Raw genomic sequence first — 27764 nt, forward strand, 5'->3', positions numbered from 1 at the left:
TTGAAGACTCCACTATGCTGGATGATCTTATGATAAGTAAATATGGTAAAGCCACCTCAATGCAAATCAGGTAATGGGACATGGGCTTCAGTCTTCTCGGGCTTAAGCTTGTGGTCTTTGACCAAGTTGACTTATCCATGGAGAATTTAGCCAAAAATGCTAACAGGATGCTGGCCCTTCACATGGAACAAACCCACTGGAGGTGTTTGTTTAAGTGTGAATCTACCCTTTTTTAAATGAAAGCCTGTTTTGTGCATCGTACTTCCTTTGCAATGATCCAGTATGGACATACTTTTTTCCAAAAGACTGTTTGCACTTCATGAATGTATTCTGTGAACCTTCAGCTACAGGCAGGAAAAACGAACCTGTGCCTCTGTAGCAGTGTGTATATTGGCATGGAATTGCTAAGGGAAAATAAAATGGGATGCTGGGATGATTGGTCACGTAATCAAATCAAAGTTCCTGCTGTCCTGCAATCACTTCCATGAGGGATATGTGACTGGAGCAGTGCATCTCTGTTTGAAACCCCTTCACTTACTGGCAAAGATTTCTTGTTGTGCTTATGCTCAGGGTGTCAAAAAATCTCATGTCCTTTCCTATAGTTTTCCATTCAGAATTTTCTGTAGGGCCACATCGGCAAGTCTGTCTGTTGTTTCATCATGTTGACCCACTAGCTATTTGTTACTGTTTTACCAGCAATGTGGTGTTCTGCAGATGTTATCAAAAATGTCGCTCGCCTGTCCACGGTACTTTAAAAGAAATTAGACATGTATTTATTTTGATCTGAGCAGTTTCTAGGGAGACCACAGGATTGTGCCAGCTAGCAGGGTTAACAAAATAGACACCTCCAGAATGTGTATTTTCTCTATGCAAATATAAGTGACTGGCTGAGAGAATCAAGAGTTTCACAGTGTCATTCATCAGATTCCACTTGAAAAAATTGTTTAAAAAAAAATCCTGAGGGGAGTTAAGAGGAAGATGTGAGAAAAATCTGGTTGTGGGCTAGACATTCCCACCTTTCTCCAGAGAAACTGCTGATATCAAGCGGACTTCAGAGGAGTCAAGCTGAAATGCAAATCTCTACTTCTCATTAAGTCTTTAGAGAAGCTCTGCCACTATGGGAATACTATGGGAATGTATTCAATTCAATCTGTAGTTTATTAGGTTAACTCGGAGGGCATTGGTGAGTGTGCACTGACCTGGCCTGGGGAGGGGAGCAGAGGGACCGAGCTGGCAGCAGACACCCTTTCTGTGCCACATGGGCAATGCAGTGCACAGCTCTAAGCACCAGAAGCACAGCACAGAAATTAAGATTGCTGTCGTCTCATCACATAACTACATAACTTTGATACCTAAAACTGTTTCTAAAAGTGGTCAGTGCTCTTGAGCTCAACTCCAGTGACTGATTTCTTTTTTCTTCCTCTGCTTTTTCAGATGGGTATGCATTTTCTCAAGAAGAACATGGCGTTGTTTCCCAGTCGCAAGTTGTTCGATCCTACGATACAACCAAAAGGAGAACAGAAATAGAATAAATTATTCTTTACTTGATGGGTGGTGGGAATAATGGGATTTGGATCAATGCATCCTCTGTTAACACATTCATGACTAGAGTTGGCAGCAGCAGCCAAAACACCAGAGAACTCATTTCTGTGGCCTTAGCCAACAAGTTTCTGTATTCTCCCTGCAAACCTTGAGTGCATTGTGGGGGGGGAAATCATTGACTTCAGTCGCAAAGCTCTAAAGTTTTGTTTATGTTGTTATGAAGCATTTGACTGTGCTATGTGAGGTGTGAAATTAAAAACAATGTTTTACCACTATTTAAAACATTGGCATAAGGTTGTTCTGGGGGAAAAGTAGAAAATTTATGTTCCATAAGAAATCAGCCTTTGCTTAATTGGAACGGGGTGCTGAGATTTCCTGTTCTGTTACACACAAACCAAGTGCACACAACAGCATGCAGACTTTACTCCTTGTATTCACTGTTAATTAATTTGGCTGAAATTTTCAACAGACCATTTGGCGTAAAATTTTTGATTGCAACACAGTTTGTAGCTAAAAATGCTTATTTGCCTTCTTATGACAGAATAACACAAGATAGCAATCAATTACTTAGACTATTTCTTGCCCTCTTATAGGATTTATTAGGTTTCTATCTTAGCTTTCTGAAACTCAAATAATAGCTTATTCACACAGCCAGGATGTGGAAGTCAGAGCCTGGCAGGGCAGCTGTCTTGAGTGCATGGCATTGGACACCAAGATGAGCTCAACTAGGTGCCTCCTCATAATGCTTCATGATGTATTTGGATGTGCACTTGAAATGTAGCCTGGGGCTTCCCTCCATGACCCTATAACCAGTTTAATAGTAGAACAAAACTGTGAGAATTTAAATTTAAAGGTACCTTCTTGTCAGATATGTTGATAAGATGTACATCTGCATAGGAGGCTGATAGTGTAACCCTAAAGAAGCCTTCCCCTGGCCAGGTAAGAGAGGTTTGCAGAGGAGGGCAGAAAGGGATTACACACATGCATGGACACACACAGAGCTGGCCATTGTGAAGAGAAGACCTGCTGTTTGTTTGTTCAGCCAAACCAGTCCCTCTTCTAGATCTGATCCTCAACAGGCTTCCCAGAACACTCAGACCCATGAGCCCTGGAAGGAATGCCAGCTCCATGGCCTTGCTGTGCCACTGGGACAGGCGTGCTGCTGCATAGATTCGGATTTTGAAGAGAAAAAAAAAAAAGGCAAAAACTGGGGCATAAGTTAAAGCTGAAAGAGCTCTTAGAAAGCTTATGCTGTCCTCCAGACAAATTCTATTAATTTTAGTCGCCAAGCCACATTTTTGAACAGTATAAAGTAAATACTGCTGTGTTTAAGCCAGGCTTCATGGTTAATGTATATACTACATCTGTGTATTTAAAAAGTTGGCGTTGTTTTTTGCCCTATTGACCATCATCCAGAATACTTTATTGATTTAAATATATCCGAAAGCAATTTGAATATGAATGTTTATGTTTAGCAAAGGAGAGGAAAGCTCCAGCCTGGCCTACTGGTTTAATCTTCCTTAAGGGTCGCGAGTAAAGGCCAGTGCTCAAGTGCTGTAATTCAATTTCCAGTGCCACCTCAGAGGTACGGAGTCCCCTTCTAGTTTAGAAAAGACAACTTTTGCTCCTGCAATACCAGTCAGGATTGCTCTTGGATTAGGCTGATGGTGCAGAGGGAAAAGTCATCACTTTCTTTCTACAGTGCTAATGAGACAATTATGCAATAAGGAAAACGTGCAAATAATTTTGCCATAGGCATGAATGTCAAGGGGCTAAGTGTGGATGTATTTTCTGGGAGAGGAATTTTGTTTAAAGGCACAAATAGTAGTGCAGAGAATAAATAAGAGGAGAGTAAACCTGATCCCAGGAGTTTTTAAATCTTAATGCTGATATAACCTGTTAAAACACTTCCTATTATTTAGAAACCAAATCTGTTTAGGAAATGTGTGGTGTAAGCCTCTCCTCAGAACCGCTAATTGTTTCTTCCTTTTGTAAAAACACAAGGAAAATTAACTTCCCACCAAGGCAAAATGAGATCAGCTTAGTCTTTGTACTCTAAGCTACACACCAAACATTGGCATGTAAACAATTTGGAAGCTTTTCATGAGGCTGTAGAAAAGAAACTTTTAAAAACCTTTGAATAATGAAGAATGGCAAGTAAATGTATTAAGCAGAGAATAGAAGGGGTCCTGGAGTTTTTTCTGTTCTTAACTTAGGGCAACAAAATTTTGCAGAACATAATGAAAGATGCTGGGGAGGAGCAGCTGTCATCTGATGTGATTTATTTTATTAGTGCAGACTATGGGCTGTATCATTTTGACCTCCCTGTAAATTGAGGTCAGTGTGTGTCACAAACAAAAACCCTCCCTAGAGTGAATGGTGGCTTAGACTGAGGTACGTGTGTTGGTTGTCAGCTCAATGGGAATTGCACATGGGATTTGTCACAGGGCTATACAGTATGTGACACTGGGGCTAGTGGGTCAGACTTTATCATCACTGTATGACCTTAATCTCTAGCTGAGTTAATTCTGTAGAACCCACCCAGGTCAAGACCTGGGATTCTTCTTGTTCTTTGGAGTCATTACAGGAATTAATGTATTGTAATGTGCCACAGACTGGGTGTTGGAGTTGCTTGTCTTGGTGAGCAATGATGAGGTGCATTCGGTGCTGTGTTAGCAGAAGGAGAATGACAGCTGCTCTGCATCAACAGAATTCCTTGTTCATTAGGCAGAACATGGAGCAGTAACGGCAGCCTTTGAAAGTGCTGTGTGAAAATGTTATCAACTAGACAGGGTAGCGGAGCAGAAGGAATGGGGGATTTCTGCGTGACTGTCCAAACTTAACTACTGAGGCTTGATCAGAAAAGGGCTTCCTGAGCAGCTCTCTGCACTGACCAAAGGGAGATGGGTTTGCATATTCAGATGGAAGTGATGATTTTCCTGAATTAGATTTGGCTCTGGTTGCTGCTTTTTATACCACCATAATCGCAGTTTGCATAGAAGCTGCTGCTCCTTTAATGATTGCCTAGTAGCAATTTAAAGCTTTGGAGCCTGAGCTGCAGTGAGCACTGCTGAGGAGTCTGTTGACATTTTCTTTTCTTTGACAAGGCTTCGGGTCTTGCTGTAGGGAGCTAGAATGGGAAGTCAGTAATAACTTGTCACGAAGAAATGGTGAATAACCAATAAAAGTATCTGGGTCAAACTAGGGTGCTAATATACCAAAAAATGTGGGTAGAATTAACATGAACTACATGGGCTGTAAATTAAGATAACAGTCAAGCCTGGCTAATCTGCAGTTTACTAGACTACACACTCTGTAGTGCATGGCCAAAATTGTGCAGTCTCTTCCCCTGCCTCAGCCAGCAGCTCATAGCAGATCCTGCAGGGAAGTCTTCTGTTGCTAAGATGATGTTATTTTTTACAGCATGTACTGGAGTGTGTTTGCTGGGAGACAGTCATAGTAATAAAGTTGTAAATAAAGCAGAGAAAGCTTTATTTATGTGAATATGTGAAATATGGGGACATGGTCAGTGGCCACACAGGGTGCAACTTGGCCTTCTGTGGACAACCCAAGAGCCTGAGAGGTGCACAGTCCTTACACTGTCCCTGTCCTGCAGGCTTAGTTTGCTCTTTTGGACTAACTCACTAAATCTTCTGTTTTCACATTGCTTCCATTCATTAGTGCAGACTAGTGATACTCTATTTACATTCTCCCTTGGCTTTATAACTAATGACTTAATTTAATCTTTAAATGCTCAGAGGAGTGTTTTTCTGGCAGCTCAGGTTTGCAGCAGAGCAGGCATTGAGTGGGTGCTTGGCCCTGAGAAGCACCTTGGGTTTATCAGATTTCTCATTAATGTTAAGCACTGAGGTTATTTTACCTTTATTTTGAATCATCACACAGTACCAATGCCTTAAACTTCAATCAGGCTGCAGGAGAGCTCTTTGTGTCCTGTAGAGTCTAACAAGAAATGGTGATGGTATAAAATACCTGAGGGGTTGGAGAGGAGAATTTGGCTGTGTCTATGCTATGCCTGGTTTTAGACTGCTTCTAAAATATGGCACTGACCATGTATGTTCCTCAGCCTCCAGAGAGTTGGACCCCTTCTGTCCTGTCAGGAAGGATTCTTACACTCACCTCTTCCCAGTACACTGTAAATACCCAAGAGAGGCTTCACTACCTTTCAGCATCTGTGACCAGAGCTGTGTGTCCGGAGAAGGCCACAAGATAGGTCAGTACAATAGGTGACAATAAAATAAATCCATATGGGTACCTTTTCCATATGTAGCAGTAAGATTAATGGAGGCTTTGAGCTTTGTTGGCAAATGAAAACCAGAAAGTGCCCTGCACTGCTTGGCCACACAAGTGAATCCCAAAGGTGATCGCTTCTCAATGACCTGCAGGAAGCCTAGACAGCCTGACTGAGTTTATCTGGCCAGGAATGTGCTTTTGGATGGGCTGTCTGGAGAGGTGAAGGGACTGAGAAACAAAATAGATCAGCCAAGACCAGTGCTGCTGTTAGAGGTTAGTGGGGGGAGGGATTCCTCAGGCATCTGTGGAGAGCTATGATAAAGCTGATTTCTTTGGTTCCTTCCTGTGGCTCTGGGAAGGGAGCAGAGCCAAGCTGAGAATTTGTGAAGCACTGTTACCTCCTGAAGCTGAGTTTCTCTGGTACCAAGCTGAGTTCTGGACTTAGAATGAATCCCTGCCAGAAGTGCTCCCGGCTTAGCGTGCTTTGGCTCTAGCAGATTGTTTACTGGGTTATGAAGATTGTTAAATTGTTTACTGGTTCCTCTTTACCTCATGGACTTACCAGAACTGAGCACTGGAATTATTTCAGTCCTGACTAACACTCCATCATGGAGAGTTAGTGGTTCTTCTGCTTAGCTGTTGCTCCTGGGCAGGTTCCTGTCCCTCAGGCCAGTGCAAGGGGCTTGTTAATCTGGGCTCCTGGATCTCTTTGTGATAGTGTGTGAGGCCCAGGGGTTGTTTCATTTGGATTCATGGCCTGCTCATGTGTGATGTAGACAGAAGGTAAAGTGGCTGAGTACTGGTGTTTATCCAAAGCCTTCTTTTATGTATGAAGAAGGTGAGATAAGTTCTCCTGAAGTCTGCCACAAGAGGTCCATTCTCCTTCAGCGTCTTTGTAGCTACTAAAGAGAAACAGAAGTTGGTAAATGACAAATTCTGTGTGGGCAATCCCAGCTCTGGGCAATCACTCAGAAGTCTAACAATGAAGAAAAGTGTTAATATATTGCCAAACTGTCACTGTGCATAGCTGGAAGGTCAGCACCCTTGTAATTATGGAGCAGTGAAGCCAAGGGAAAAAGCCAACATTAAGAGAAAGACATGATTGTTTTAAATTCTAACTACCTTACTGGGTGGTTTTCCTGCGAAGATGTTCCAGATGTCGTCTTGGCATAAATTAATCAATTTCAAAACATCTGCAGGCTTTCTTAGAAAACATGGAGTTTACCAGACAGTGCTTATGCTCTCCTCAGCCCTTCTGGTTGATATGTTGATTCAGAAAGGGAATGAAGGTACTTGCTGTTCTTACTGTCGGGAGTTCATAGACTGGAAAGTTGCTCAAAGTTGTTGCTCAACTCTTTTTTTTTTTTTTTTTTTTTAAAGAGCTCCAGTTATAAAGCAATGAGGCAGCCAAGCCCTCTGGGACTGTGTACATGTGTGTGTTGGAAGAGTTGTGTGACTTGAAAACCTCCCCTTGTCCCTCCTTCTGTCCCTCAAAGTACAGCCCATTGTACTGGAGGTTAAATATTCAGTGTCTTGAGTGACAGGATCCTTAACAGCATCTTTTTCATCAGCGAGCCAAGTCATGTGCCCGCTTGTCTGTCATATCTGTACTCAAATTGCTTAAATATTGTTTCAGATGGGGACGTTTTAATCTGGATTTGTGGAGAGGAGTGGTGCTGTGGGGGGATGTTTAATTGGCTCCCAGCAGAGCAGCAGTGGTGTGTGGGTTTTTTACTCTAGAAGTGTTACCATTTTCAGGTCCTATTAATGTCCTCTGGTAGTTTAAATACAGCATTGCATTACAGTGGAGTTTGTTTCCCTCTCAGACTGAATACAAATGAAGGTCATTTACTTGTATTTTTAGAAGGTTCAGAAAACTTAGACAATTTGTAGCTTTGAACAGCATTGTTGACTGTTGTATGTCTGCACAAAAATATTTCCAATAAACCTTTTATTAAAGCAATCCAGCAGACCGAGGCTTGTTTGTTTTATCCCTCCACAAACTTTGCAGCAAGAGTTGCGTGTTAAATACATTTGAGATTTAGTCTGCAAAGCTGTTGAATGGATTATTTTTATTTTTTCACAGCCTTTTGGGTGTGTTTTAAGGGCCTGCTCGTTAGAGCAAGGCTTGAGTTCCTTTAATAGGACTCGAATTGGGCCTCAAATACAAGGCTAGTATGGCAAAATAAAAATGTTTCTGATGAGCTGACAGCAGGTACTGGTATTTGAAGTGTCTTCAGGGGGAAAACTATCTTTTTATATAAGCTAGATGGAGAGAGATTCTTCTACAAATGATACACTTCATCTCACCAAGGCCTCACCAAAATAAAGCTCGGAAGTCTTTTGTCCCGGTTAAGTCATGTAGACACAGCAGGGGGAAATTAAGCCCTAAACCCCCTCCCTTGCCTCCTTATTTGCAGCTAAATTTGCAAGAGGCTTTTTTAACATGGGGCCTTCAGGCTCCTGATTCTGAGGGGGGCATGGTGTGATAGTGCAGCGAGATGGGAGGTGAGGTGAGACCATGGCAGACGCTTTCCTCCAGAGCCTGGGATGGGCTCTCTCCAGCCTCTGCCTGCTCAGGAATGGCACATCTCTCTGCCAAGGGTGCTCAGCTGATGCTGCCGAGCTCGCTTGTGTTGCCAGACCTGGAGAAGTGACTCTGGAGGTCCCTGGCCTCAAGCAAGAGTGGCAGCAGGAAGCACCACACGAAGGCTCCCGTGTCCCCAGTAGTGCCACATCCATATGGGCAGAGGGACACCTGGCACTGACTCAGGAATGACTCAAGTCATGGCTGAAGTTAAATTTGCAGAAAAGGTTGGCCTCACTTGATTTTTGGTGACCATGGGGAACATGCACTGTCAGATCCCTATAGAAAATGAAAGAGTATGAGCTTTAAAAAAGAGATCCCTTTTTCCAAATACTAATAGATGCTGGAATTAAACAGATTTTATCAGGAACAAAGTGCATATTTATATATAGTTTGGCTAAAATTTTCCCCCTTAGGGTGCTATAACTTGAGGAATAGGATTTTTCCTAGTAGATTGCTGACAGAACCCGTTTTAAAAGTGTAGGGAGACTTTTTTACAACAAATTATTTCTGGATTTTCTTTTTTAAATTATGGAACAGAAAGAAGGTGTAAGCCAAATCTCCCCTCTTCCCTTGACAAGTCATTGCTTGAGCACATTTCAAAACATTTTTATCCCAAAAGTCAGACCAGTATCTGCTTTTCTTTTGCAGGGAAATTAAATGAGAGTGATGAACTTGTGTATCCCTGTTTCGCTGGAGTAAATGCCTGCTTCTTCCCTGGGCCTCCATAGCTGCAGCCCAGCCTGCAAGCCTGTAGCAGCAGTAACTGTGCTGTTTGTAAAAGCTTTTCACACATCTGGGCAATCAATTATGCCAAAGTAAAATTGATGATAAACTTAAATAAGCCTTATTCAGTTGGTGGTGGGAGAATTGGATGCTCAGCCAACTGCTCCCCACACTGTCGTCTCTTGTACAGCGCACTAAAAAGGAAATTATTCTTAGAATTGTTAAACATAATGGATTGCTGCTTAAACCCCTTATTAGATATATTAGTTGACTAATCACCTCAGAGACTTTCCCTCTAACAGTCTGACAGGCAAGGCTGTGAGAGAGCCTAGTGCTTATGTCCCAGAGCCAAATATTTCCTGGAGCAGCTGCTAAGTCTGTTGACGGCAGTCTTCGGTGCCTCATACCAGAACAAAGAAGAATCAAAGTCCCTAAACCTGTAGATTAATGCTCAAGTCTGAAGTGGGAACATTAAAAAATAAAAGTGTAACTGAGAAAGGTCCAGCTGAGGAATGTTAAGCAAGAAGACTTGAGAAACATAATCCCTTCTAGTGAGTGCTGCTGTGGCAGTACCCAGTGACCAGCCCTCCCTCCAGCACAGCCCTGTGCCTCTTTGAGTTCCCTCAGCACTGGGGGTGCAGCAAGTCCTCAGAAACCCAGAAGGAGCAGTGGGTTTCCTCCTCAGCAGAAATACAAGACTGCAGAGAAATGAGGCTTTAAAAATCCCTGAAAGACACTGCTGGTTTGTGGCTGTCCACGCTGAGCAAGGAGCTCAAGGGCAGATGAGGAGTGGGCTGTGTCCCAGGTAAGGGAATGGTGAACAGTACTGGTGAGACCTTGCTGCAGTGGCCATGCCCAGCCAGGAGATTCACCGTGAGCATGAGGAAGCTTGATGGGAGGAAGCTCGTGGCATTTTTCTTGCCATGACTCTCTAAGGACAGTAGGGTGATGGTCAAAGAGGTGGTCATGGTTCCCCTCTGTATTTGCCTTGGTGTTTGGTGCTGCCCCTGTGAGGGTGTCATGTCAGAGTGGTGAGGGCACTGAGCTTCCTGGGTCACACAAAGCAGCCCTCAAGTGAAGAAGCTGCAACCTTTCAGGGCAGATTGGAACTGAAATCCTGCAGAGCCTCAGCTCTCACAGCCACCTTGTCTGATGGCTCAGCTGGCACTGGCCTACAGCCTCATCAAAAATGTGCAGCACAGCTGTCACAGTAAACGAAGACTGCTTTTTTGGTCCTGTGGAACTGCTGGTACTTGTTGGTATCTAGTACAGGCAGCAGGAGCAGCCCCAGTCCCTCAGGAGAAAAGGACTGGAAGAAAGGGATTCTGGGCTGGGTTTGTAACTGTGCTGGTCCATCTCACTCCCTTTCTCCACACTGTGGAAGGAACTGCCTGTAAGCTCCTGAAAACATGCCTTAGTCCATAAAAAAACACAGTGTGATCTTAGTGCCAGCTCATTTGGATGTGCCAGGGATCAGAGCTTGAACTGCCTACCACTCTCATAACTGCTAACTAAAACCTGTGCAATGACTGTTTGTATTTCCCATCCACAGTGAGGGTGGGCTTCAGCTTCAGCTTTTAAACTGAGAGCCTGATTCTGACTGCATGGTAAATCTACAGCAGTTGCTTTTGGTTTGCAGCAATGAAAATGGAGAATAATTTTTTCCCCCGTAATGAGAGATTTACAATCATACACAGACTGATTGTGTGAAGTCAATAGGATTCTGTCTCTCAAAAGCAAATATTGAGGGAATTAGCAGCTGCAAAAGCCAATATTTACTATTTGGGTACTGAATCATAGCAGAGACTGCACAACACACCAGCATCCTCATCTTGTCATGCAACAAGTCAGACCTGCCCTGTTGCCAGCATCTGCAGCACCAGCAAGCTCTGGGATGTTTGTGGCCCAGCTAAGCTGGGTTTTAAATCCAGCAGAATCAAACACTTTGCCACATTGTCCCCATCAGCTTTCAAAGTTCTTCCTAAATCTGATGGAAGGAAACATAAGTACCCCATCCCTGGAAGTTTTCAAAACCAGTCTGGATGGGACACTGAGAACTAGACTATCTTTAAGGTCCCCTTCAAGCCAGCCAATTTTTTATAATCTTGTGAAGCTGCTCAATATCTTGGAAGGGAGATAGAGAAGTGTTTTTTTATTTTATTGCTGCATTATTACTGTTTTTTGACATGACGCTCATTTGGCCTGGTTTAATAGCATTGATGGAATCCAAAGTAGTGCCTTTGTGCTTTATTTTTTTTTCAAATTAACCTAGAGAGGCAAACCAGGGTGGGCCATGCCCTGAGCTGGTTCAGCACTATACATGAGGAAGGCTTGGTGGAAAGCAATTTACCTGTTGAATTAAACATTTTTCAGCTTGATGTATCACTGTTTGCCTTGATTTTGCTGGAGGTTTTCTGAAGGACTGATATCAGCCAATAAGGGACTATTTACATGAAAGTAAAGGATTCTCATGTTTAGGAGAAAGATGTTATTGCTATTCTTTCTTGAATGTTTGAAATCTCTTTTTGCTGTTATAAGCCTAAACAATGTCTGCAACAGCCTGTGATGGCAGACAAGATTTCAAGGTTTCAGGTGAGTTTTCTTTGTTATTTCCTGATGTGTTTTGGACAATGCAAACAGAAAGCAACATGTGTCCTTGGTGAGCTGGATGTGCCCAGTGCAGAAGGTGACTGCTTTGAGTTGTTACCTGCACGGCTTCATCTCATCAGAAATAGCCACCGGAATTGATTAATATTAAAAATAAAGTCAACTAACTTCCTTTTGACAAAGATAGCAGCTAGTACAATGCTGGAGGCACTTGCAATCTGAGAGCTGTAACTCATGTTACACTCCAGAGAGATTTGTCTCCCCTCTTCTAAATCAAAATCAGGGAGTAAGAGGATACTCAGCCTCTTGCACACCTAGCAACTTTTCAGCCGTGCCTAGTGGAACATTTGCTGCCTTGCTCTCGGTATTTGGAAGATGTCCTTAACCTTTGATGTTAAGTGGGAAGGTATTTTCCAAATGAAGCTATGCCTCTGCCCATGAATTGGATGCCCCAGATGTTCCCATCCAGCACAGCTGCCCCCACAAGAGGTCTGGCTCATCAGGGACAAGCAGGAGATGGAAATGACATGAGGGCCAGGGAAAACATTGCAAACAAGCCAGCATGGAGAGGCTGGAGTAGGTGAGAGGGGCAGGGTCACAAGCCAGGTGAAAAAGGCCTGGGGTCAGGTCAGTGTGCTGAGATTTTCCAGGTATAAAGGACAAATTAGGACAGCATTTCTGTGGGCAAATCGCAGAACCAGTAAGTGTTGGCACAGTGTCCTGTGCCAACCCAGGCCACACAGGAAGGGGGGGTCGCTGCAGCAGGGCAGAAAATCCATCCCTGTGCCAGGACTGTAGTGGTTTCCTGGGGATGGGCAGGGGGGGGAAGCTGTGTCTGGGACTGGGTGTCCCCCAGGAGATGGGACAACTGGCACAGCCCAGGGTGCTGAGACAAGACATCACCTGTGTCACCCTCACCTCCAGGGCTTGCTGCAGACAGGCCAGCACTGTATAGTTTTTGGTGCAGAGCAGCTGGCTCACACCTGAAGCCTTCTCACTGGAGCCCACACTGGTATTTTGTGGCACATGGCCCAGCACCATGGGCAAATCCCCATTGCTGAGACACAGGAGGCTGTTACAGCACCAGTGACCGGTGTTATCTGAGCATTCAGGCTGCACAGAAATACTGTCACAAGGATTAAATGCTCTCCTATGAGACGGGACACTGTGAGCCTCCAGGGTGGACAGGGTCTCATGGAACTGGCTCCACTCAGTGTAGATGGGGAGGCACAGGCTTATGTGATTTGTTCAGTCCATTTGCAAGTGATCCTGGGCGGGAAAATGTTGCAAACCCCACTGAAAACAGAGAATTATTACAAAGGGACCTACTGAGAAGCAGGAAATATGAGGAGGAAACAATAAAATGAGATTCAGCTTGGAAAAATAGAAGGGAATACATGTGGGAATAATATTTAGTAATAACTCCAGTGGGTGGAAAAGAGTGGAAAAGCAGAAAATCTGAAGGGAGAAGAGCTCTAGCAAGACCAAAAATGAGCAGCAAATGAGAGACATTTTGCAAGGGAGGTGCTGAGGTTAATGTGCTGAGCTGAGACCTGCTCCCTGGCTTGCTCCCCTTGGGCATCATGGGCCACATGTGAGCACTGGCCCTGAATTGCACCAACCTGCAGTGTCCCCCGATGACTGTGGCACAGCTGGTGGCAGCTGTACAGGGCCACACAAGCCCTTGCTTTTGTGCCCTGTGTGTCCCCTGACATGCCCAGCTCAGAGGGGAGACATTCCAGAGTGTTTCTCCATGTGTGTGCTGGGAGGGGATGCTGTTGCTGGCACTGGTTTCCTGCTCTTCTCTGCGTGGCTTAGTGGTTTGGGCACGGGATTGCCTACAGCCACCTCGGGGCACCGCTGTGCCCATGGGTCCCTTGTGAGGACACCACCAGCCTGGTGGTGTGCCCTCAGGGCTAACCAGAACCAGCCCAGCCTGTGTAGAGTTTGCTGGCTTTTCCCCACCCTCACTGCTTGCTGCACACACCAAATCCAGCATGGCACAAAAAGAAAACTGCCAAGGGCAAAGAAACTCTCCAGATAAAAATACAAGAAAAGGCTTGAACACAAATTGTTGGCCTCCCCTGCTGCACAGTACTCGTCACCTCGGCACATCTGCTCCGAGCCATGGTTGACCCCCTCGTTCCCTGCCAGCTTTCTGCTTCCAGCCTTGCTGCCTCACCTCCCCCAAACACCAGGAAGCTGTGGCATTTTGGAATGTGCTACGTAGAGCCTGACCAAGGCGATGCTTTTCCCAGACTGTTATTCCCTACTTTTGAGTCATGAACATGCAGATGCAACAATCACCCAATTTCCTCTCTGTGCCCTTTTGGCTCCTCTAGCCACCCACCTGCCCACAGAGTGAAACGCCAGCATCACCAGCAGCAGGAAGGAGCAAACACCAGGAAAGCAAAGTGGCATCATCCCAGGTGAAGCTATGCCCCCTGGCACAATGGGGCTTTGGTTCTGGTCTCACTTCTGAGGGAGGAGTTTGCTCTAGCAAGAAGGGTCCCCATGCAGAGCACAGCGGGGACAGCACAGCCACATACTAAGAGTTATACACTCAAAATGCTCAGCTGGTAACTGTGAATCCCACTGAAACCAAAATCCTCAGAAAATGCCATTTGCTGCAGAGTATTCGGCATTCTTTGAAAAGAGGGAGCTTGATGAGCCCACGGGCTCTGGCCCATCCTGCTCCCACCACTCCTCCCCACCTGAGAGGTGAGGGATGCCCATCTCAGCTGATGCTCAGATGCCATCTCCCTGTGCCCCTTCTCCCCAGACACATCCCCTCAAAACATGCCTCACTGCAGCACGCTGTTCAGACATGTAAGTTGTTCAGTTTACTGTTATTCTCTAAAAACACAGCAAAAAGTTCCAACTTTTGGTTTTGCCAGTCTGAAGATGTGGGCTGGTCAGATGTTCTTTTCAAGACACAGGAGAGCAAAGCATTAACTGAAAAAATAAAAACTCTATGACAAAGTAAACAAAACCAAAATTACACCATAAAGTATTTATTATTAAACAAAGGGGGCTTTTTTCTTCAGTTGTAAGAAACACTTTAAAGCAAGTGCTCTTTCGGAGATTTAAAAGCTATATCAAATGGTAACATTGGTTTTACATTATTGTACATTACATTAAAAAAACACAACATCTCACAAAATTCCTTTTATTAGACCGTGGCTTTCTCTGCCTTCAGTTGTAAATTAATTTCTACAGACTTAAATTTAACTTATTCTTTTTTTTTTTTTTTAACAAGTAAACAATATACAAAGATTCACCTGAATTCCATAGGTCAGAGGAGGTGTCCTTGTCAGGGCCTGTGCAAGGCAGGCAGTGGGGGGGAGCTGACTTGGTTCACAGGGGGACATGGTCACAACCACAGGACCAGGGCTCACCCAGGGCCAAACACCTCCTGCTCCTGGGGAAGCCCAGGCAGCTGCCCCTGTGTCTGACCAGCTCAGTGTGACCCCGCTGCAATGTGGGCAGGTAGAAACCTACACCCCCAGAGACCAGAGACTGCGGGGGGTCCTTCAGAAGCCTGGCAGCACCCAGCTCTGGAGCACCCACTGCCCTGAAGATCCCCAAGCACCGAGTTGTGCAGCATCCAACATCTCCAGCAACCAGGCACCCCCTTCCCCAAGACATCCAGTCTGGCAAGAGAGGAAGCCAGGTCTCACAAACCAATCTTTCTGTCCAGATCCTGCACACCAACTGGGAGATCACAGCCAGGAACAACAGATCTGGGATAAATTACCTATTCATTTCCCCGTGTCAGTGGCCAAACCATGGCTGCAGGCTGCAAACTGCCTGTGTGTGGCATGTTTATGAGTAAACCATTGGGTTTGGCAATGCGTCTGCACCTTCTGTGTAATTTAAAAACAGCCGTACAAAACAGAGCATCACAGTTATTGCTACATATTGATACAGTATCAGACAATAAGAAACCTTTTGTCATCACTGATCTGGCTACAGTAATTGCTTGGGTTTTGCTCAGGGCCTCAAGTCTTCTGCTGCACTGTTTTGACTGAGGAGCAAAATGGATGGAAATGCAGAGGCTACATTTTTTAAGACACAAAACCAGCCTTAGTTTGCTTCATTTGGGGTGATATAATTAGAATGATCTCATTGTTTGTTGCCTCTTCAACCTGGAGAGGTGTTTTCCCCATATGAAGCAAAGCAGGACAGAGCCGACAGCTCCAGTGTAAAGTGTCCCTCCTGTCTGCATCTCACCACCTCCATGACCCTTGTGACACCACAAGCATTTTGTCCCTTGGGCTTTTTTCCTTATTTTTAAATACAGCTGTGCCTCCCTAGTCCCCTGCCACGGGTAAAGAAGAAAAGAGGATGGATTTCAAATCTCTACCAACCCATTCACATCCCAACTGGGTTCTGTATAACACTCTCCCACTCCCACAGGGTAAGGCAGGGGACTCAGAATGGGCTCATGGGGGACAAGATAAAGTCCATTTTCCTACAAGTCAGACTCCAATGCAAGCAGACTTTGGGGTGACACCTTTGTGGACATTCACACAGATTTCCTGTTTCATGGGAAATGAGGTTAAATCAGGTGTGTTTGGAATCACAGTCTGACCTTTCTCTGCCAAGGCAGGTTCAGTTCAGACACTGCCAGCTTTACCAAAAGCTTTGCTGGGTGTCACAAAGAGCAAGCACCTCATATCCTGGTTTTAGTAAAATGTTCACAAAGATAAAATCTGTGCAAACCACTACTGGGTCCTGATCTTGATATAAAACCAAATCAAGAAGGGTTTCAAGTGCACGGGAAAGAAGAGCAGAGTAATTCACTCTTCCAATTCCTACATAGTACAAGGAAAATTGGTCTTTGCAAGACCAAGCTTCTGGTGGCATTTCACCCCAAAGAGCGTGTGGGTAAGAAGCCATGGTGGCTGGACACACAGGGATTGCACTGCTCAGCTCTTAGTTGTGATTGTCTGTAAAGCAACGGGAAATGTCATTATGGAGCTGGGAGCAGAGAGGTTTCTGAAGTACTGCTGTCTTGTACAGTGTAACAAAACTCTTTCTAGAATTAATTAGGCAAATACTTGTGACCATGTCATACCTGAAGGGCACTTTACGGCTCTGACATTTATCTCATGAGTACAGTGATCTGAAATACATATGCATTTCCAGCGTAATCCTTCGCCACCGTAAATGACGTGCTGGAATGAGAGCGTATCTGGCAACGTTAATTCCGAGATATCATCCTTACAGTTCCTGGCAACAGACCCCGATGAAAATAAATGGTTTATAAACACTGTCTGACATGCATGAGCCTTTCAAAATTATTTACAAGTGGTGTTCTGGGAGCTTTGTTCCAAATAAGTATTTCTCCTCTGTTCAGTTCAGATATTAAAACTGGCTGGGTGGGGATGGGGAGGGGAAGGTGTCAGCGCTACACAGTCACAGCTGGGTACATCTTCTGCTCGCTGTTGGTGTGTGGGAAGGGAGACTGGATCTGCCTGTAGCCGCTCTGCAGGCTGTCCAGGAAGGGAGGCACCGGGGTCAGTGGCATTGAGTCGTGCTGCATGGCATAGCCCACATACTGCGGGTGCAGGTACTGGCCCTGGTGCGGCACGATCTGCGTGGCCTGCTGGCAGTTCAGCACCGAGAAGTTCGTGGGCATGTTGACATAAACATTATTCATGGTCCCTTCTGGCAAGCAGCAGTTGGTCTGGGACCTCGTTGGTGGAGCTCTGGCCCCCGAGTTGGCGCTGGAGCTGGAGCTGGCAGCCGTGCTCGACTGGCGGGAGGAGGAGCCCCGGGAGGTGCTGGCACTTGGGATCATGGGGATCGTCTCCATCAGGCGGGTGCCTGCAGGTGCTCGACTCTGCTGGGGCTCCTGCTTGGGCCGCAGGCATCTGCAGCAGCAAGCTGCAACCAGTGACCCCAAGATGATGAAAGCGACAAATACAGATCCCACGATAAGGAACGGCACGTAGATGGGCACTGCAACAGCAAGGAAAATATTGTCAGTGTAGGCCAAGGACAATCCTTGGCAGTTCCAGAAGTCCCCCCTCATGCAAGCAGAGCCCACTTCCTCCCAGCACAGGCAGAGCATTCTATACCAGCATGATGAAAAGGGCTGTTAAATCCAGTGGCTTAAATTTCCCTCCTGTTGATGGTGGTCTAGTTCACAGTAACCACAGCTGCAGATTCTATCAAATCATGTCTCCAACATGTCCAACATGTCCTACTAGAACAATCAGCCACAATACAGCTGGGTTTGAACAGTGCCTTTAGGAGATACTGTGGGGCAGGATCACAGTCACAGGCCTTCTGACACCCCACAGCCCTGGGGATGAATGCCCACCCATTCTGCACTTCCACCCTGGTTTAGGGACAAACCACAGAGCACGTGCTGCAGAGACAGCGCCATGCTCCAAAGGGGCAGCAGTCCTTGTGAGGCCTAATGAAGGGACATCAGGGCAGGAGGACTGAAGGTGGGCAAGGGGTAAAAGCAAAAAGTACAGATGATGCTCACTGGTGGCATCAGGAGCCACCAAGGATTGTAAACATCATCCTTGGAAGAATCTGGGCTACGTGTAAAGATTTCACAGAATACACCTGAGTTGGAAAGGACACAAAAAAATCATCGAGTCCAACTCTTAAGTGAATGGCCCATACAGGGATCAGACCCACAATGGTCCAATTAGCTCTATCCAACTAAGCTAATCCATTCTGCAGTCCAAGGGAAAAAGCTTTTTTCTCTGCCTCAGTAAGAAATCTGCATGGATATATCCACAAATAACAAAGGGAAGGTGTCTCCCTTCAGTGCTTGTGAATGCTCCCAGCAACATGCCTGGAGTTCATCATTTCCACCAAAACCTGGCAGCTCCAAGATGCAGGCAGGGCTACGGATCCCTGCTTGACCCTGCCTGACCCTGCTAAGGCAGTCACTGCTAATGGCCTGCAAGTTAATCAGTGCCAGCACAGGGCAATGGCTCCCAAACCAGCAAAGCAATAAATTTTAAATAAAAAAATTGTTACAAAAATGCATTGTCCTCAGAACTGCAAAGAGAGGGGGGTTATCTGTCTGCTCGAGTCAGAATACTTCCTGGCAGAGCTGATTACATGAAGCATTATAAGCAAAAGGCCACTTTTCTTCCATCACTTTAGTACTTTTAAACAAAAGGCTGTAAAACATCATCTCCACTCCTGTGCTTGGCACTACAGCAGCTCTTGAGCAGGTGCACACACTTGCTCCACACTGTAATGTGCAAGTTTTCAGGAGTAAATCTGTCCTAATTATAACATCACTTCAGGCTACTTCTCCCGCACTCAGCATGTGTGGATGTCAGAAGGGGGCTGGGGAGCCACCGGGGCTTTTTTAAACAGCAGTAGAAAGACTTGAGTTTATCCTTGAAATTCAATCTTGTAAAACCAGTCCTAAGTGGGGATATCAGAGCTGAAAGAACATACACAATTACAGTGGGGACCAGCCAGAGTCCTTTTGAAATATCCTGTTACTTTTTCTGATCTGCTCATACGGGTTGACTCATTTTTCCTCGCCTTTTCAATGGGGAGCTCAAGCGCGGCCGAGGAGCCCGTTGAAAGCGGCGGCAGAGCTGTGCCAGGCCGAGACGGCTGTCCCCGGGACTCGGGGGAGCGGTGTCACCGGCTCTGACAGAGACGTGGCTGGGATTTGCAGCAGTAAGGCCGGGAAAGGCAGGCCTCCAGCGCGGGCACTGCTGCCAGCTAAGAGCGGCCGCCGGGCCGGCCAGCGCCGACTCCGTCCTGCCCCACGACTCGACGGAGGGGGAACCGCGGCAAGGGGGGAAGGGGCGGGCAAGAAGCTCGCCGCAAACCCGCGACGGCTCCCGTGGAGCCGCCGAGCAGGAGACACCCTCGGGGCCATCCGAGCCGCGCCGGGGCCGCCTCACCTGCCGCGCCGTCGGGGCCGTCCTTGCCGGGGCGGCCGGGCTCACCGCCGCCCTGCCGCCGGTCGTTGTCGCAGGCGCCCTGGTCGAGGCGCGCCTCGGCGCTGGAGCAGCAGTACCGGAGCGCGCAGCTGCCGCAGCAGATGGTGGCGTCGCCGCCGTCGAAGCGCTCGGGACACTGGAAGCCGTCCCGCCAGCCGCCCTGCCCGTCCAGCCAGCCGTGGCAGTACTCGCCGCTGGCCGCGGCCCCCGCCGGCAGCAGCCAGCCCAGCGCCGCCAGCAGCAGCCAGCCCCGCATGGCGCCGCCGGGGGGGCGGCCGCTCCGTCAGGGCCCCCCCGCGCCGGGGCAGCGCCGCCCGGCCCCCCGGGGCAGGCAGCCGCCGCGCTGCGGGGACTCTGGCCGCAGGTCCCGCCGCCACCGCCGCCGCATGCCCGGGGCCGGCCCGCGGGGTGCGGAGCCGCCGCCCGGGGCGCACCGGCGGAGCCGGGGACGCCGCTACTGCGCTCTCGCTCCCCGCCGCCTCGCCGCGCCCGCCCGGCCCGCGACCTCCTCCGCGCCCATGGACGAGGGACGGCGGGAGCCCGCGACCCTCCCTCGGACGGCGCGGAGCGGAGCGGCCCCGTGCCGCGCTCTCCGTGCGCCCCGTCCGGCGCCGCGCCCGCTCTGCGCGGGGCGCGCCGCGCCCGCACTTATAGGCGGCGGGGCGGCCCGGCGCGCATGCGCCCGCCTCGCCCCGCCCGACGGGGCGGGGCCGCGCGCGGGCCGGGCCGCGGGGCAGCGGGGAGCGGCCGCGGTGCTGCCGGGCACCGGCACCGAGCAAGGGCGCCCTGCCTTTGCCTCACGACTTCCTTAAAGGCAGTGGCAGCCGGGGCCGGGCACAGGGATGCACCTTCAGCTGCTGAAGTGTTAAGGCAGTCTGTGGTTTCTCGTTCCCTGTGAGACAGCTTGTTGGTCGGGACACCAACCACAACTCTGAGTTACAATGCATTGCATCGAGTAAAAAAAAAAAAAAAATTCTTTTAAGAAAAAGGCACAAATACGGGAGCTCTGATAAGTGGCATTTGTTCTAAATTCCGCTGTAAAGGCAAATCACTGGGAGGAAGGTGACTGCAAAGTGTTGTGTATTTCTCTCACGCCTTCAAGCTTTTCTTCTTCAATTTAGTTATTGTCCTTCTCCCTCCCTCTTCATCCCCTCTTTTGTTCTCATTTCAGCCAGTCTGACAGCTACGGGCTTTCACTGAGCTGCTCTGGAGCACCAGACTCTGGTAAAATTAGGGACCAGGTAAATGCATTCTGCCCCCCTACCTTCGCTGCTGCTCCCAGTGAATTATTTTCCAGCCGTGGCCGCGGCTGCAGCTCAGCCCATTGCCGGAGCTGGGCTGGTGTAGAGATGGTTTTCCCACACCTCATGCCTTACCTACCTCAGAGAGGGTTAGTAACCCAGAGCAGCTAACTTTTGGAAAAGTTTGCACTTACCAAGATGGAACTGGGGCTGCAGCACGACAGGTTATTCATCACCCAATCAGTGCAGCTGGGTGAACGAGAAGAAACTTGCAGTGATTCAACTGATAGGGTCTGAGATGCTCCATCCCAAAACTTGTGTAGCAGCTCCCCGGAGCTGCCAGCCAGCTCCAGCACGAGGAGCCCAGCACAGACAGTCCTGGGCAGTGACAGATTTTGTACACTCAGCCCATGTCCCCCACAGCACCCATTGCTCAAGACACCCCCATCAGCGATGGGGCACGGGGAGGGAAGGGGATTGCCTGGGGAAGGAATTAGAACCATGAGCTCCTGCCAGTGACCTGTCTTTGGATGTCTGGCAGCCACAAGTGACAGCACAGCAGCTGTTAAATGCCTGCATTCACAGAGCTCTTCCTACGAGATCATTTTCCTTAAATCTAGGTTAGACACACATTTTCATAATAAGAAAAGCAGCTTCTTGAGTCTTTTATACGTGGCAAGCAAAATACTTTCCCAGTCCCATCCTTTGAGTTGATGGTTCACTGATACTCACTAAGGTGGTTCTCTTTCAATAGCAAAACCAGACTATGAGAAGAGAGGTTACAAGCAGACTATCTAATCTAATCTAATCTAATCTGTACTCCAAACTAGGAGTCTTGATCATAACAAAACATCAGCATCAGATCCCCTGCAGAGATTATCTGTAACAGGTACTTTATATATTCAAGCTCAGGATTTGTCTCAACTTGCCTGGATAATAGCAGAGATAATAGTGTACCTCATTATCCTTTTGTGAAACTTAAAACATTTGGCACTTTGCAAAATGCTTTAGATCCTGTTTAGCAATAGACTAATTAGTGGAGTTTGGGGTGTTTTTTTTCACTGTCTTTACAAGCTGATCAGGTAATATCCCTATGATTAAAATTTAAAAGCACACAAAAAATCTATAACCAAAATATGTGGAAACACATAAATATAACAAGTCTTTCCTACTCTGAGACTTTTTCACTCGCTTTCCCATGTCAAACAATCTCATTATATTAGTTCAATCTATTTCAATGTAAAATAAATCTATCCCAGATTTTGTAGGACACTAAACACATCACATCCCATCAAACTAAGCATAGCGCAACTTTTAGATATAATTAAAATAACACATAGTTGGTGGAGGGGAAAATATTTTTAAAGCCTACATGTATTCAGTAATGATCACATAGTCTACAAATCTCTATTATTTGCTTAAACTTCCTTTTATTATTTTTTTTAAAGTCTCTGAATTTGTAATACTACTACCAGGTATAGTTTTCTGAGGCCTGAGGGTCAGTAAAAATGTTCTTTGCCACTGTCCAGCCAAATGCATGATCTCAGGAAAGCAAATAAAATCTTTTATTTTGGGAATTTGAAGACTTCACCTGCTTTTCTGCTAGTCCTGAAAAATTGTCTCTCTTAGAGCAGTGAAAATAAGACTTAAAAGGACTTCTGCTAGTTGTGTGAAACAGGTGAAGTGCATTTTCCACATAATTTTTAATGCTCTGATCTGCAATCTGCCTGTGCAGCAGTGTAGGGGCTGTGGCATTGGCTGTGTGAGAGCAGTACCTGCACCCCTGCATGCCTGGGCACAGAGCTGTGGCACAGCTGCCTGCACCACTGTCCAGCCTGGATGCTGATCCTTGAAGGCAGAGCTGCTGTGGGATAATGGCCACCATATGTTTAAGTGGCTCTCTAACACTGGTATCTGCTTACCTTGTAAATTCATTCAGTCACTGCACTGACAGGCATTCTCCTTATTGTAACAAGGGCGTTTTTGCTGTCTCTCTCCATATTACAGTCTCCCTCCAGATGGAAATTTTTCAAAAGTATTTCTGTGCTTTCAGAGCACGGTGCTTTGCTTTCCTAGGGCTGGCACACCTCATGTGCTAAAATTCTTCACAAATACACCAGCTCCTTCTTAAAAAAAAAAAAAAAAAAGACAACAGAAAAGGCATGAAAAGAGAGATAATACAAAATCATATGTCTCATTCTGAACAGCTCCCAGTTCAAGAGAGGGGAAAAATGAGGACACCCCACCTTGACTCTGAGCTGCTGAGCCATTCACAGCGAGGTACCAGAATCATTTGTTGGGGCTGACTGTGCCTGCACACATTGGACAGGAAGGAAAGAGGAGAAAGGACAAATAAGTGGAAACAGTAACAATAAGCAAGAAACAACAGTCACTATCCTCCCCTTTGGGTGTCTATTCTACAAATTCTCCAAGATAACACAGGAACACAAACCTCTCACCTTATTCTGTATCTCTGTCGGTTTTGGTTGGAGTCTCTCCTTGGGATAGGAAAAGGAAAACCCTGTAACACGACTCTCCAAGCTGTTGTGAGCTTCTGTGGGTGTGTAAGTGGCTCTCACTGTTAGGGACATTTTGTTTTCCCTATGGAATTTTCAACCCATTCTGTTGTAGCTTGTCACATTCCCTTGATGTTAAGAGAGAACACAAAACTGGCAGCAATTCCTAGTCTCTTTTCTTTATGACCCATTGGTGATAAAATTTAGATGGCAGACAGATACTGTCTTCTTTTCCTCTGTGGAATTTCCAGTTTCATTCTTGATGGTCTTGTCACTTGGGCACAAGTAAGACTATCTGCTTTCCATTGCCCAGGCCTGGATGCCAAACAGGCATATGTATACTTTCCCATTCCATTTAGCTCACACACCTACTGTTACATCATTATTGTCAAACAATTTTGTAACCTTATCAGGAATCTTGACAATCTGGATTCTAGAATTGCTTTGGTTCTACTTTGGCTCTGTTGTGTCCACAACATTGCAGACCAGAATTGTAAATTAAACATAGCCTGAAGTCTTCAGCTAGAACTCACCATCATGGTACTATTGTTTAGATGACTTGGCATGTAAAAGTCAGGTCATGCTTACTATAAGAGATGAATTTTATTGCTTTTGTACACTTCAACAGCAGAGATTCTTCTTCCTGGTAACACAAAATAAAGGAGTTCATTCTGATTGTGCAGAATTAAAACAGTTAATTTGAAAACAGTTTGTTTTACTGCCTGTAGTTTTTTAAACTTAGAAACAAATCACTTTGGAGTTGAAATCCCTGCATCTTGTCCATTTATACAAGCGAAGTCACTTCTCAGGCAAAACTGTATTTCCTGCTGCTAAAGCAATGCCTTGCTGCCCCCATGTGAAGTTAGTGAGAAGAGTAGCGTGACTGAAACTGTACTGTGGAGTTTGTATGGAGAACTGTTGAATTTGAGATTGCAATCCATACTGACAGGTAATACCAACAAAATTTCCCAGGTGAGGATAGTTACCAGAATATATGAGCTTATTTTAGTAGCCTTTCCTTTTCTTCCCGACCTGGTTATTAGGTACCTTTTATACTAGTGTGCCTGTGGCAAGTATAATTTAAACACCATCAGTACATTTAAGGGTGGACACGGCCACTCCAATTCTGGTATTGATTGCATAAGCTGGACTGGTTTTTATTTCTGCTTGGGGAACATATTTAATATCTCCATTTTAAAATACACATGTATTCATAGCAAAAGGCTTTCTTTTACTGGCTCTCATTTCCTGGAGAATAATTAGATCAAGATGACCCAAGGGAATAAAAAAAAACCCCAACCCCAGTCACAGAATGAGGCAAAGGATTGTAAAAAATAGCCTTGAATGAAGGGATATGAAGTTAGCACACTCCTCAGGGGCTGGGCTGTGAATCCGCAGCGGCTGCACCGGCACTGAGCACATCAGGAGGCACAGCTCAGCTCCTGCTGGGAGTGCTCGCTCTCAGCACACGCAGTGACAGCCGCAATCAGTGCTGGCACCGCCTTATCACAGCCGGCACAGGCACCTCCCGTATCGCCCGTCTGGCTCCAAAACGCACCACTGCGCTGATAACGGGGCTGGGGATGCGGCTGAAGGGAGGTGAGCGGGTAACAGCACCTCCGGGTGCTGGGGGGACATTTCCCTACAAATCCACGAGTGCAGGATGAGGCTGTCACTCAAAAAACATCCCCCAGTTTCAACACAGCCCAGTCGGAGCAGAGCTTTAGGGGAGCTTGTTAGCATCGTCCAGCTACTCAGCCAGCCTTGATTAATACAAACGTCAGGCTCTTCTCCCTCGAGTCTTAGCGCATTGATTTTTGGAGCTTCCACTTGCTGCAGACACAACAGATTGTTGTACAATATATAAAAGCCTGGATACAAAGCTGATGTGCACAGCTTCAAATTGAAAGGGATGCTGTTTCCTAATTGATTTATTACTTCTGCTCCAACCAACCACCCCAGCTACTAGGAAGAAAAGGAAAGAATTTTAGTCTTTTTTTTTCCACTCCTCAGACAAAAACCAAAGGAAGACTTACATGTGGACTAAATCCATCATCTCATTGTCTGCCCTCACCGTAAGGCTGGTCAATTTGACAATGAATCATTGTTATTAAAAAGTTATTTAAACTAAAAAAAGAAAACCCCAGGAAAGCACAGGAATTTTCCACATTCACACTTCAGTTTATGCTGTGCAGAGCACAAAGCATGAGCATTTTATGAAATGCAGGAAGAGAAAACTAAAGATATTTAAAATCAGAAATTTACTGTTGTTCATCTCCTAATGCCTTAGTGCAAGACAAGGATTTGGGCACTGTACAGCAGAAATAGCATCACTACACAGCTGTTGCCTTTTATTGCATTTTTTGCCTGTGCAGTGAAATCAGTGAGGTTCTAGCAAGAAAAAAAAGCACTTCTTATCTTCTCAACAGGTCCTAGTACTCCTAAATTTGAAGTTTGGGGGTTTATATAGGGATTATTACTGCAGACAGGCAAGAAGGAGCAACTTGTTGTGGAAAATTAACAATATTTCTATTTTCTAGATCAGGACATTTTTAATACTGCTTAGAAAAGAAGTCAAAAAGACTGTATTTGCCTGAATCATTCCTATTTTATCAACAATTATCTAGCCTGCCAAAGAGGCATTGGAATTTTGCCCCACCCTCCACTTCCCAGAGCTAACTTTAAATTATATATCTTGCATTCTGCAGCAGTGTTAGGTTTTTTTGTTACCATATCTGTCACTGGTGGACTGATATCGCCATCCATCTACACAGGATCTTAACCCTTTTTCCTTTCTGCCCCTGTACTTTCCAGCAGCTTAAAAGCCTGGCAAGCCCTGATGCCACCCCAATGTGGGTATCACCGTGACAGAGCAACAAGCAGCAGCTGATGCAGCACTAGAAATAAGTCATGGGGAGAAGTGATGGTGAAGGTGACAATTCTCAAGTGTAAAATGACAAATTACTCAGAGGAGAATTTCTAGCTAAATATTTGTACTAATAAAGTATAAATTGAACCTAATATGCCTTTGTATTAGACCTGCATCTCCACTACAGAAAATAAATTTCTACAGCCTTTCTGCAGTTCCAGCCTCTTTTTCACATTCCCAGTATAAGTGGGAGGTTGCTATTGGCACTGACAGCATCATCACCTCCAAAGCCAACATAAGCAATGTTAAAAGCCTTCCCTCTTTGGTCTCAGGGCAGTTCTCAGCATCAACTTCTCTTTACCAGCATGGGATGAAGTAAGAGCTTTGCTCTGTGGTCCACACCACACAAGCTTAGGTAGCAGCCAAAGGTCTCCTCATCCGTGGGAATAAGGCATGCTTCTGGTTTGGCTGCTGGAGGTATGTGAACATCTTCCTGCTCCTCAGTCAGCAACTAAATAAAATAGGATAAAAGACAATTCCTATTTGAGACTGATATAATGTGCATTACTAAGACTGGTTTCCATGGCATTAAGGCTGGCACCTTCCTTATCACTTCTGTCCATTCATTTTGTCTGACCCAGTGCTGAATCAGAACCCTCATAGTTGTTAAAGGAGGCAACACTCTCGAGGGCTGTGCCACACACAGCTGCACCAAAGGCAGCACAGTGGTAACACACAGGTATGCTCACCATCACTCCCCCACACATTCTCACAAAACGAGTGGTCTCTAGCAGAGATGGAGAGATGTCCCTACACTACTAAGGACTAACTGTTCACTGCCATTGCTTCCATTTACCATTTGGGCCCACTCAATGCAAACTTTGCTTTGAAAGATGGACTTTTTTCCCCAGTAAGGACAGCTTTATCACGTCTGTCTTACCTTATCCCCAAACAGAACCACAGTGAAAGTGTCTGCGCTTAAAGGTCAGATTCCTTTTATGTGTGTTAATAAAGAAATAACGGTAGCCCCAACAGCGAAGGAATGCTAACACCATTAACAGGATGAGAAGGTTTGGGTGTTTTTTCACTTCAGGGTAGCTTCTGCTTAGGTACTTAACAATGGAGTTAATAGACTACCCAACTCTACACAGCTTGTGCATACTTTTTCCCCCAAGGTTTCACTCAATCTGGTCTACTCAAGCTGCCTGTCACCGTTTTTTTTCCACCATGAGAATTTATCCCCTTCTCCTCTTAAAAAGAGGACATGGTATTTTTCATATTTCATATAATAAAGTTTAATTTTGAATCCTTGACTTTGAATATTCATCAATTGTGTATTTTTCCCTCTTTAGTACAGCACAATGACTGATCAAAACATCGTCCTCCTAGCTTTCTTTTGTGGCCAGGATCATCATCACCCCAGAAGCATATCCTCTTACCAAAAAGTGCCATATTAAACATACAGACAGGAGCTAAATGCCAGCT

The 27764-nt window shown here is 46.0% G+C and overlaps 2 protein-coding genes and 1 long non-coding RNA gene across 8 annotated transcripts in view; 1 reads left to right on the top strand and 2 right to left on the bottom strand.

The window, feature by feature from the left end:
- The window catches only part of ATP8A2 (ATPase phospholipid transporting 8A2), a 317425-nt gene extending 309669 nt beyond the window's left edge, over positions 1-7756 (top strand). For all 6 annotated transcript variants that reach the window (XM_021530648.4, XM_085580332.1, XM_085580328.1 and 3 more), the window contains one exon: positions 1435-7756. In XM_021530648.4, the coding sequence (XP_021386323.3) occupies positions 1435-1532 (98 nt within the window). In that variant the 3' untranslated portion in view covers positions 1533-7756. The remainder of the gene's footprint in view (positions 1-1434) is intronic.
- A 6955-nt stretch (positions 7757-14711) lies between these two features.
- Positions 14712-19939, bottom strand: SHISA2 (shisa family member 2). Its single transcript, XM_021530667.3, has 2 exons — positions 19615-19939; positions 14712-17680 (listed from the first exon to the last, which is right to left on the bottom strand). Exons 1-2 carry the CDS (start codon positions 19907-19909, stop codon positions 17127-17129), a joined length of 849 nt encoding a protein of 282 aa, XP_021386342.1. The 5' UTR covers positions 19910-19939; the 3' UTR covers positions 14712-17126.
- Positions 19940-22882: 2943 nt separating this feature from the next.
- Positions 22883-23487, bottom strand: LOC146768716 (uncharacterized). Its single transcript, XR_014955676.1, has 3 exons — positions 23354-23487; positions 23141-23206; positions 22883-23020 (listed from the first exon to the last, which is right to left on the bottom strand). It is a non-coding gene; the product is annotated as an uncharacterized LOC146768716 (long non-coding RNA).
- Positions 23488-27764: the final 4277 nt, after the last annotated feature.

Source organism: Lonchura striata, chromosome 1, assembly GCF_050655825.1.
Source record: "Lonchura striata isolate lonStrDom1 chromosome 1, ASM5065582v1, whole genome shotgun sequence".
NCBI classification, from domain to species: domain Eukaryota; kingdom Metazoa; phylum Chordata; class Aves; order Passeriformes; family Estrildidae; genus Lonchura; species Lonchura striata.